At 48.0% G+C, this 12,441-nt stretch overlaps 1 protein-coding gene across 1 annotated transcript in view; it reads right to left on the bottom strand.

Moving 5' to 3' along the window:
• Positions 1 to 479: 479 nt before the first annotated feature.
• The window catches only part of LOC132818877 (guanine nucleotide exchange factor VAV3-like), a 77,497-nt gene continuing 65,535 nt past the window's right edge, over positions 480 to 12,441 (bottom strand). The window contains exons 5-8 of the mRNA XM_060830032.1: positions 10,577 to 10,685; positions 9,188 to 9,280; positions 7,395 to 7,463; positions 480 to 587 (exon numbers count right to left, since the gene is read on the bottom strand). Of these exons, the coding sequence (XP_060686015.1) occupies positions 480 to 587; positions 7,395 to 7,463; positions 9,188 to 9,280; positions 10,577 to 10,685 (379 nt within the window). The remainder of the gene's footprint in view (positions 588 to 7,394; positions 7,464 to 9,187; positions 9,281 to 10,576; positions 10,686 to 12,441) is intronic.

The following is a 12,441-nucleotide window of genomic DNA, read 5'->3' as shown; positions in this document are numbered from 1 at the left end:
AAACTGCATGAATTTATGTAAAACTCTGTTATCTCACTTTTTAGATTAGAATCAATCTAAACATCAGGTCATAGACAGAGCACACAGGGGGCCAACACCTTCAACATATTGTCTAGCTATCACCGTTGTTAACAGCTAACCCGAGAATGCAACTTTTTTTAAAAAAAAAGGCTTTGTGATTTACACATGAAAGAAGTGAAACTATCACTGTATTCTAACAGGTGAAAGGCTTAACAGACAATCAATGTTTCAATGTATAATTTCAGTTACATCACACTGCAAATTTTTACTATAAATTCTGTGTTACGATCGAGCCCTCCACTATCACCTGATGAAGGAGCGTCGCTCCGAAAGCTAGTCTACTTCCAATTAAACCTGTTGGACTATAACCTGGTGTTGTGTGATTTTTAACTTTGTACACCCCAGTCCAACACCGGCATCTCCAAATCCTCAGGAGAAGACAGACTTGGAGAACTCAGTTACCTTTCTTTGTAGTTGATGAAGATTTGATAAAGATTCTGATCATTCTTCGACATGATGACATTTTTTAGATCTTCGTTCAAGTCTCTGTGAACTTTAACTAAAGCCTGGGACACAATTGGGAAGAGAGTGGGCGGCAATCAGCAACTTCAATGAAAAATTCAAGCACTTACTTTCTGCACACTTTATATATGTTTCTGCATGCTCAAATCATATCCTTTTATAACCCCTTTATAATTTCTGAATACTTAATCATATTAAGAGGGAAGAGATTGCCGCGCCTTTGGCAATGACCTTTGTGTCCTCATTGCTAGACGATTGGAGGGTGGCAACTGTTATTTCCTTGTTCAAGAAAGGAAATATGGATAATCCTGGGAATTACAGACCAGTCAGTCTCATGTCAGTGGTGGGCGAGGTATTGTAGAGAATTCTGAGAGACAGGATTTCTGATAACTTGGAAAACCATAGTTTGATTAGAGATAGTCAGCATGGCTTTGTGAGGGGCAGGTCATGCCTCACAAACCTTATTGAATTCTTTGAGGATGTGACAAAACACACTGATGAAAGTAGAGCAGTGGGTGTGGTGTATATGGATTTTAGCAAGATGTTTGATAAGGTTCCCCATGGTAGGCTCATTCAGAATGTAAGGAGGCATGGGATACAGGGGAATCTGGTTGCCTGGATACAGAATTGGCTGGCCCATAGAAGACAGAGGGTGAAGTAGATGGGAAGTATTCAGCCTGGAGCTCGGTGACCATTGGTGTTCCACAGGGATCGTTTCTGGGACCTCTGCTGTTTGTGATTTTTATACATGACTTGGATGAGGAAGTGGTAAGGTGAGTTAGTAAGTTTGCCAATGACACGAAGGTTGGTGGAGTTGTGGATAGTGTGGAGGCTGTTGTAGGTTGTAATGGGACATTGACAGGATGCAGAGCTGGGCTGAGAGGTGGCAGATGGAGTTCAACCTGGAAAAGGGTGAAGTGATTCACTTTGGAAGGTCGATTTTGACTGAAGAATAAAGGCAAGATTCTTGGCAGTGTGGAGGAACAGAGGGATCTTGTGGTCTATGTCCATAGATCTCTTAAAGTTGCCACCCAAGTTGACAGGGTTGTTAAGTATGTAATCAAGATTAGAATGGTGCTGGAAAAACACAGCAGGACAGGCAGCATCCAAGAAACAGGAAAATTGACATTTCGGGCAGAGCCCTTCATCGGGCATGAGGCCAACGCATGCCTGAAACATCGATGGCCTCATTCCTGATGAAGGGCTTTTGCCCAAAATGTCGATTTTCCTGCCCCTCTGATGCTGTCTGACCTGCTGTGCTTTTCCAGCACCACTCTAATCTCCAGCATCTGCAGGACCCACTGCTCCTTGCTAAGTAAGTAAGTGCGTTGGCATTCATTAGCAGGAGGATTGAGTTTAAGAGCCCTGAGGTTATGCGGCAGCTCTATGGATCCCTGGTGAGACCACACTGGGAATATTGTGTTCAGTTCTGATCACCTCATTATAGGAAGGATGTAGATGCTTTAGAGAAGGTGCAGAGGAGGTTTACTGGGACATTGCCTGGAATGGAGGGTGTGTCTTATGAAGAAAAGATGAGGGAGTGAGGCTTTTCTCATCTGAGTGAAGAAGGATGAGGTGATTTGATAGAGGTGTACAAGATGTTGAGAGGCATAGATAGAGTGGATAGACAGAGACTTTTTCCCAGGGTGGAAAGGGCTATCAGGAGGGGAGGTAATTTTAAGGTGATTGGAGGTAGGTTTTTTAGATTAGATTAGATTACTTACAGTATGGAAACAGGCCTTCGGCCCAACAAGTCCACACCGACCCGCCGAAGCGCAACCCACCCATACCCCTACATTTACCCCTTACCTAACACTACGGGCAATTTAGCATGGCCAATTCACCTGACCCGCACATCTTTGTGACTGTGGGAGGAAACCGGAGCACCCAGAGGAAACCCACGCAGACACGGGGAGAATGTGCAAACTCCACACAGTCAGTCGCCTGAGGCGGGAATTGAACCCAGGTCCCTGGCGCTGTGAGGCAGCAGTGCTAACCATTGTGCCACCGTGCCGCCGAGATGTCAGAGGTAGGTTCGTTACACAGAGAGTGGGGGGTGTGTGGAATGCACTGCCAGCGGTGGGAGTAGGGTCAGAGACATTAGGCGACTGTTGGATAGACACATGGGAGATAGGACAATGAAGGGTGTGTAGGTTAGTCTGACAGGATAACAGCTAGCACAACAGGGTCTGCACTGTGCTCAACTGTTCTATAGAACATAGAATAATGCAGCTCAGCACAGGCCCTTCGGCCCTCGATGTTGCACCGACCTGTGGAACCAATCTGAAGCCCATCTAACCTGCAAGTCTACTATTGTTGCAGGCAGGGCATTCCATGCCCCTACTACTCTCTGAGTAAAGAAACTACCTCTGACATTGTCCTATATCTATCATCCTTCAATTTAAAGCTTTGTCCCCTTGTGCTAGCCATACCATCTAAGGAAAAGGGCTCTCACTGTCCACCCTATCTAACCCTATCTTATATGTCTCTATTAAGTCACCTCTCAACCTTCTTCTCTCAAACGAAAACGGCCCAGACTACATCCCAGTAAATCTCCTCTGCTCTCTTTCCAAAGTTTCCACATCCTTCTTATAATGCGGTAACCAGAACCGTACACAATACTCCGAGTGCAGCCGCACCAGAGTTTTATACAGCTGTAGCATAACCTCATGGTTCCAAAACTCAATCCCTCTACCAATAAAAGCTAGCACACTGTATACCTTCTTCACAACCCTATCAACCTGGGTGGCAACTTTCAGGGATCTATGCAAATGGGCACCGAAGTTTCTCTGCTCATCTACACTACAAGGCAAGACTTATAGCTGAGGGAAAGGCAATTATGATGCAACTAGGCAAGATTTAGGATGTATAGGATGGGGAAGGAAACTACAGGGGATGGGCACAATTGAAATGTGGAGCTTATTCAAGGACCAGCTACTGCGTGTCCTGGCTAAGTATGTACCTGTCAGGCAGGGAGGGAGTGGTCGAGCGAGGGAGCCGTGGTTTACTAAAGAAGTTGAATCTCTTGTCAAGAGGAAGAAGGAGGTTTATGTTAAGATGAGACGTGAAGACTCAGGGCACTTGAGAGTTACAGGTTAGTCAGGAAAGACCTAAAGAGAGAGCTGAGAAGGACCAGGAAGGGACATGGGAAGTCGTTGGCAGGTAGGATCAAGGAAACCCTTAAAGCTTTCTATAGGTATATCAGGAATAAAAGATTGACGAGAGTAAGATTAAGGCCAATCAAGGACAGTAGTGGGAAGTTGTGCGTGGAGTCCGAAGAGGTAGGAGAGGCACGCATGAATATTTTTCATCAGGATTCACACTAGAAAAAGACAATGTTGTTGAGGAGAATACTGAGATAGAGGCTACGAGACTGGACAGGATTGAGGTTCACAAGGAGGAGGTGTTAGCAATTCTGGAAAGTGTGAAAATAGATAAGTCCCCTGAGCCGGATGGGATTTTTCCTGGGATTCTCTAGGAAGCCAGGGAGGAGATTTCAGAGCTTTTGGCTTTGACCTCTATGTCATCATTGTCTACAGGAATAGTGTTAGAAGGCTGGAGGATAGCAAATGTGGTTCCCTTGTTCAAGAAGGGGAGTAAAGACAACCCTGATAATTATAGACCAGTGAGCCTTACTTTGGTTGTGGGTAAAGTGTTTGAAGGGATTGTAAGTGATAGGATTTATAATCATCTAGCTTTTCCATGATCCTAACTACCAAAGACTTCTCATGTCCCCTCCTGGCTCTTCTTAGCTCTCTCTTTAGCTCTTTCCTGGCTCAATCCTATCCAGTCTCGTAGCCTCTATCTCAGTATTCTCCTTGACAACATTGTCTTTTTCCTGTGTGAATTATGATGAAAAATATTCATTTGTGCCTCTCCTATCTCTTCGGACTCCACGCACAACTTCCCACCACTGTCCTTGATTGGCTTTAATCTTACTCTCGTCAATCTTTTATCCCTGATATACCTATAGAAAGCTTTAAGGGTTTCCTTGAATCTACCTCCCAATGACTTTCCATGTCCCCTCCTGGTCCTTCTCAGCTCTCTCTTTAGGTCTTTCCTGACTAACCTGTAACCCTCAAGTGCCCTGAGTCTTCACATCTCATCCTAACATAAACCTCCTTCTTCCTCTTGAGAAGAGATTCAACTTCTTTAATAAACCACGGCTCCCTCATTCAACCACCTCCTTGCTGCCTGACAGATACATACTTATCCAGGACACGCAGTAGCTGGTCCTTGAATAAGCTCTATATTTCAACTGTGTCCATCCCCTGCAGTTTCCTTCCCCGTCCTATGCATCCTAAATCTTGGTTAATCGCATCATAATTGCCTTTCCCTCAGCTATAACTCTTGCCCTGTGGTATATACCTATCCCTTTCCCATCACTAAAGTAAACATAACCAAATTGTGGTCACTATCACCAAAGTGCTCACCTACCTCCAAATCTAACACCTGGCCGGGTTCATTACCCGGTACCAAATCCAAATCTAATGTGACCTCGCTCCTTGTTGGCCTGTCTACATACTGTGTCACACTGGACAAAAACACACCCCTCTAAAGTACTCGAACTATAGTTTTTTTTCAATCAATATTAGGAAAGTTAACCCCCCATAACAACTACCCTGTCTCTCTCACTCCTATCCAGAATTATCTTTGCTATCCTTTCCTCTCCATCTCTGGAACTATTCAGAGGCCTATAGAAAACTCCCAACAGGGTGACCTCCCCTTTCCTGTTTCTAACCTCAGCCCATACTACCTCACTAGGCAAGTCCTCAAATGTCCTTTCTACCACCATAATACTGTCCTTGACTAACAATGCTACACCTCACTCTCCTTTGCCATCTTCTCTGTTCTTACTGAAACATCTAAACCCCGGAACCTGCAACAGCCATTCCTGTCCCTGCTCTCTCCATGTCTCCGAAATGGCCACAACATTGAAGTCCCAGGTACCAACCCACGCTGCAGGTTCACCCACCTTATTCCGGATGCTCCTGGTGTTGAAGTAGACACACTTCACACCACACTCCTGCTTGCTGGTGAACTCTTGTGACCTTGAAGCCTTATTTCTGACCCCACTACTCTCGACCCCCTGTACACTGGAGCTACAATTCTGGTTCCCATCCCCCTGCTGAATTAGTTTAAACCCTCCTGAAGAGCATTCGCAAACTTTCCTTCCCCCCTCCCTTCCCCCCCAACCCCAACCCCCCCCCCCCAGGATATTGGTACCCTCTGGTTCAGGTGTAGACCATCCTTTTTGTAGAGGTCCCACCATCCCCAGAGACAGCCCCAATTATCCAGGAATCCAAAACCCTCCCTCCTGCACCATCCCTGTAGCCACGTGTTCAACTCCTCTCTCTCCCTATTCCTCATCTCGCTAGCACATGGCACAGGCAACAAACCAGGGATAACAGAGCTACAGAGATAACAATTCTAGCTCTAAGCTTCCATCCTAGCTCCCTGAATTTTTGCCTTCAACCCATCTCTCTTCCTTCCTATGTCGCTGGTCCCGATGTGGACCAGAACTTGGGGCTGCTCCCCCTCCCCCTCACGAGTCCCGAAAACACGATCAGAGACATCATGAACCCTGGCACCTGAGAGGCAACACACCAACCTTGAGTCTCTCTTGTCCCCACAGAACCTCCTATCTGTCCCCCTAACTATGGAGTCCCCAATGACTAATGCTCTGCTCCTCTTCCCCCTTCCCTACTGAACAACAGGGACAGACTCTGTGCCAGAGCCCTGTACCCCACTGCTTTCCCCCAGTAAGTCATCCCCACCAACAGTATTCAAAATGGCATACTTACTGTTGAGGGGACCATCCACAGGGGATCCCTGCACTGCCTGCCGGTTCCCTTTCTGTCCCCTGACTGTAACCCATTTACCTTTTTCTTGTACCTTAGGAGTGACTACCCCCCTGTAACTCCTCTTAATAACCCCCTCCACCTCCCGAATGATCTGAAGTTCACCCAGCTCCAGCTCCAGTTCCCTAATGCGGTTCCCACGGAGCTGGAGTTGGGTGCACTTCCCACAGATACAGTCAGCAGGAACCTTGTGGTGACCCTTACCTCCCACATCCTGCAGGAGGAACATTCAACTGGCCTAACCTCCATTCCCACAAATTTTAAACTCCCAATGAGAATATTGAAAAAACACTAGTAACCTTACCAAATCGGCGCACAGAACCTTTTGTTTTGGTGAGAGGAGGAGGATGGGTGGGAGACACTAAGTAAGTAGTGTTTCAGGTAAAGCAACCATCCAAACAAATCCCGTCATTTACTCAGCCGTCCCATGCCTGCTCCTGCTCAGCGTGTGCTCCACCTAAACACCAGCTCAGTTTTTAATTGGATTTACTTACCTTCCCAGCTCTCCCACTGCTCTCGCTCCAAAAATGTTCTATTTTCTATATGCTTTCTGTACAGTCTCTATATGTTGTCATATATTTAATCATATACTTTCCATACACTCCCTATACATTGAATACATAGCAATCACATACTTTTTGTACACCTGCTATATGTTCCTATATAGTCAATCATATACTTCTACATATTCCTCAGATGGACATAAAAATTCCAACTATACCACTTGAAGATGATGACAAAAATAAGATGTTGCCCTCATTCCAATCACATTAAAGCATTGACAGACTGTTTACAGAGACACTCTGTCCCTCTCACTCATACACTCTCTCTGATGTACACTGTCCCCCTCTCTCTCCCTCTCTCACTCACATCCCAGCAGTGTAAGCCATTCACTTTGCCCTCCTTCCACCCCTCTCCCCCTCATGTCCTCCCCTCTCCCAATCTCAGTCCACTCCTTCTCCTTCCCACCCTCCTCGGTCATTCACTCACCTCAATGTTAATAAAAATGACTGCCATTTCTCCAGCCGTTAAAACCCGTCTCAATGGGCAGATAAAATGCTGAAACATAAAGGGGACAGTTCGGATTTAATGCCAGGGTCAATTTCCTGAATCCCTCAGTGCTCCCGGAGTGAAGTGTGAAGTCAGCACTCGATTGGGATCACATCTATTCCCGGATTGTGAGAACTGGAATCTGGAATGTTTGGACATTACTGGATTATAAAGGATTGATCACGCAGAGTTGGAAATTCTGAAGATTGAAGGTGGTCACTGTCCTTTTGCAAAAACATACCCTGCGCCTGAAAAGCTGTGTCCAGCTGCTTTATCGAGAGGGAGAGGGGGGTAAGGGCAGCGCTTTACCCCTTTGATTAATGAGCAAACAGACCTGGAAAATCCCTCATGGATCTATCATGCTGCTCTTCATTGGCAGCAGCCTCTGGGCTGACGTACGGGGTGTGTCTTTAGGACACAGCTACTGGAGAGGCTCACAAACACCAACAGTCCCCCCCCCCCCACCTTCAGTCTGCGAGAGTCAGAGCTTGGAGCTGGCCTGATAACGTTTCAAACATCCTCACTCTAAACCACTTGTCAGCTGAACCTGAAATCTAATCACAAGATTCCCCAATATTCAGTGAGGGGCAGTGATCACAGCTCACTGACAGTATCCCAAACACAGGACTGTGAGGGGTCAAAGTGGAGAGAGTGTGGGAGAAACTCAGCAGGTCTGGCAGCATCTGAGGAGCAAGAAATCATAGAATCATACAATCCCTGTAGTGTGCTGAAAATGTGTTGCTGGTTAAAGCACAGCAGGTTAGGCAGCATCCAAGGAACAGGAAATTCGACGTTTCGGGCCAGAGCCTGAAACGTCGAATTTCCTGTTCCTTGGATGCTGCCTGACCTGCTGTGCTTTAACCAGCAACACATTTTCAGCTCTGATCTCCAGCATCTGCAGACCTCACTTTTTAATCCCTGTAGTGTGGCCTATCAAGTTCACACTGACCCTCTGAAGGGCAGCCGACCCAGACCTACCCCGTCCCTGCATCGCTGCACTTCCTACAGCCAATCCACCCTGACCTGCACATCTTTGGACAGTGGGAGGAAACCGGAGCACCCAGAGGAAACCCACGCAGACACGGGGAGAACGTGCAAACTCCACACAGACAGTCACCCCAGGCTGGAATTGAACCTGGGCCCCTGGCACTGTGAGGCAGCAGTGCTAACCACTGAGCCACTGTACCACCAGGCCTGGGTTTGAGGAAGGGTCCATCTGTCTGTGCTGGCAATGTGTGTGTGTAGAGAGGAACATTCCCAGTCCCCTGAGATTCTCCATCAGATTTCTCTTGGCCTGTATCCGATGCAAAACATTAACTCTGTTTCTCCCCCACAGATGCTGCCAGACCTGCTGAGTTCCTCCAGCATTCCCTGTGTTTGTTTCATATTTCCAGCGGCTGCAGGTTTTTGCCGGTGTGTGGGAAGGGCTAGCATTTGCTGTTGTCTGAATTCGCACCATGGACCTGCAGTGATGTTGCTTATTTCTTCACCTTTTTGCCTAACTCAGGCCCAGCCTAAGGAGCTGTGTGTATAACCTGGTGGGTGGGTGTCTGTGCGTGTGTATATGTGTGTGCTCACTGTTTGGGGTGAAGGCAGATGAATTTCAATTGAAACGTCAGTTTCCAGGTTGTGATTTAGTTGAAGATGAATTTGCCGGTAACTCCGGTGTTAGGGAAGAGCACGGGGGCAGCAGCTGCAGGGAACCACACTGCCATTTCCTTCCCAGTAAATACCTTCTCAATCGACTCGAGCGTTGCTGTGTATTTCTCCTCCGTCTGTCTGATCTCCAGGAGACAGCAGCTCCGGACATCTGTCTCAACCTGTTTCTGCACAAACAGAGAGCCTCATTCACACAATAAAAACCTGCATTCATATAGTACCATTAAAACGGCAAAACATGTACTTTGCTGTAGCATTATCAGAAACAAGAAAACACTGAGCTCAAAAAGACAGACACAAGGTGCCAGAGAGAGGTCTGACTGAACACTCAACGGGGGAGAGGGACAGAGTGTGTGAGAGAGAGGAGGAGAGAGAGAGATAGGTAGATAGACAGAGAAAGAGAGGATGTGTATGTGACGGGGTGGGGTGTGTGGGGTGAGGGGGGGGGAGAGACACACAGAGAGAGAGAGAGAGAGAGACAGACAGACAGAAAAATAGAGAGAGAGAGAGAGAATGTGTATGTGTGTGCAGGATAGACAGTGAGACTGCGTCTGAAGAAATAAATTGAGAAAGCTCAGAACAACAGAATTGCAGGAGGTGACAGAGATAGGGAGGGGGTGTAGGGGCTGGAGAAGGTGACAGTGATAGGGAGGGGGTGTAGGGGCTGGAGAAGGTGACAGTGATAGGGAGGGGGTGTAGGGGCTGGAATGGGGTGACAGAGATAGGGAGAGGTGTAGGGGCTGGAGGGGGTGACAGAGATAGGGAGGGGGTGTAGGGGCTGGATGGGGTTACAGAGATAGGGAGGGGGTGTAGTGGCTGGAGGGGGTTTATAAAGATAGGGAGGGATCACTTCCATCCAGAAGCACAAGGAACCCTACCACCTTCAAGTTCCCCTCCAAGTCACTCACCATCCTGACTTGGAAATATATTGCCGTTCCTCAGGGTCACAGACAATGAGGAAGGAGGAGCCTCAGTCTGTTAATTGAACAGCAGGAGACAGTCCCAGAAACCCACAGCATGGCAGGAGGCCATTTTGGTCATTGGTACTGGGCTTGTTCTTCCAAAGACCTCTGCATTGGAAAGCACTGCCTTCCTTCCCCACAGCCCTGTACCCCGTGATGTCCTATTCCGTCCATTACTCCCACCTCCCGTTCCCATGTGAAAGTTCTGATTGAACGGGAGGTGGGAGCAGATTCAGGCAGCACCTTCCAGATCCCAACACCTCACTGTGTAAAACAATCCCCCTCCCCTCCTCCCGCAGCTTCTCCCCGATTCCCTTCCATCCCCCTCCCTCTGCTCCCTCACCCTCCTGCCCCTGGAAACACTCTCTCCTGATTTACTCCATCAAACTCTCTCCATGGTTTTGAACACCTCGGTTAAACCCCCCGGAACCTTCTCTGCTCTAAGGAGAACAATCCCAGTTTCTCGAAGAGTGAAGAGGAAGATTGAGACAGGGTTCTTACTGGGGCCTGGACTGCTTCAATTTTCATCAGATCTTCATAAACCTCGTCACCTTCATCATCGCCATAAACACAGTCATAAAGATCCTCATCATCGTCAACGCTGGCCTCACTGAGGAAACAAAGAGTCAGGGAGTGAGGGGGAGTGAGAGACGGAGTGAGGCGGGGGGTGTGACGGGGTGTAAGGGAGAGTCACGGGGAGCAACAGGGGTGAGGGGAGACTGCATCATTGAACCCAATACAGTGTCAGATCAAACACTCAAAATCCCAAAACCCTGCCCAGCCAAGAAATGCCTGGGAGGAATTAACATGTCCACAGGATCATCACAAAGCAAATTAAAAGCCCACCTTCAAGGTTAAGTCTTTATTTGGACACTATTAAGTATCTCTCATATCCATCAAACATTGCCTTGTGATCATCACAATTAACCGGAGAGGATATCTGTGAGGAAGGCATATGGTGTACTGGGCTTTATTGGCAGAGGAATTGAGTTCCGGAGTCCTGAGGTCATGTTGCAGTTGTATAAGACTCTGGTGCGGCCTCATCTGGAGTATTGTGTGCAGTTTTGGTCGCCATACTATAGGAAGGATGTGGAAGCTTTAGAACGAGTGCAGAGGAGGTTTACCAGGATGTTGCCTGGAATGGTAGGAAAATCTTATGAGGAAAGGCTGAGGCACTTGGGGCTGTTCTCATTGGAGAAGAGAAGGTTTAGGGGAGATCTGATAGAAGTGTATAAGATGATTAGGGGTTTAGATAGGGTAGATACTAAGAACCTTTTACCGCTAATGGAGTCAGGGGTTACTAGGGGACATAGCTTTAAATTAAGGGGTGGTAGGTATAGGACAGATGTTAGGGGTAGATTCTTCACACAGCGGGTTGTGAGTTCATGGAATGCCCTGCCCGTATCAGTGGTGAACTCTCCTTCTTTATGGTCATTTAAGCGGGCATTGGATAGGCATTTGGAAGTTATTGGGCTAGTATAGGTTAGGTAGGATTCGGTCGGCGCAACATCGAGGGCCGAAGGGCCTGTACTGCGCTGTATCCTTCTATGTTCTATGTTCTATGATAAGGGTAATATCAATCTGAAATGTCAGCACTCATCTCCTTCAGGGAAATACATTGCTATCCTTACCTGGTCTGGCCTACAAGTGACTCCAGACCCACAGCAATGTAGTTGAGTTGTAACTGCCCTCTGGGCAATTAGAGACGGGCAATAATTGCTGAACTAGCCAGTGATGCTCTCATCCCATTAGTGAATTTTTAAAAATTCTCTGACAGTGCAGCACTCCCTCAGCACTGACCTTCCGAAAGTGCGGCACTCCCTCAGCACTGACCCTCTGACAGTGCGGCACTCCCTCAGTACTGACCCTCTGACAGTGCGGCACTCCCTCAGCACTGACCCTCTGACAGTGCGGCACTCCCTCAGCACTGACCCTCTGACAGTGCGGCACTCCCTCAGCACTGACCCTCTGACAGTGCGGCACTCCCTCAGCACTGACCCTCTGACAGTGCGGCACTGCCTCAGCACTGACCCTCTGACAGTGCGGCACTGCCTCAGCATTGACCCTCTGACAGTGCGGCACTCCCTCAGCATTGACCCTCTGACAGTGGGGCACTCCCTCAGCACTGACCCTCTGACAGTGCGGCACTCCCTCAGCACTGACCCTCTAACAGTGCGGCACTCCCTCAGCACTGACCCTCTGACAGTGCGGCACTGCCTCAGCACTGACCCTCTGACAGTGCGGCACTGCCTCAGCATTGACCCTCTGACAGTGCGGCACTCCCTCAGCATTGACCCTCTGACAGTGCGGCACTCCCTCAGCATTGACCCTCTGACAGTGGGGCACTCCCTCAGCATTGACCCTCT

This window comes from Hemiscyllium ocellatum, chromosome 9 (assembly GCF_020745735.1).
Source record: "Hemiscyllium ocellatum isolate sHemOce1 chromosome 9, sHemOce1.pat.X.cur, whole genome shotgun sequence".
NCBI lineage: Eukaryota > Metazoa > Chordata > Chondrichthyes > Orectolobiformes > Hemiscylliidae > Hemiscyllium > Hemiscyllium ocellatum.
This window is presented reverse-complemented; position numbering and strand designations above follow the sequence as displayed.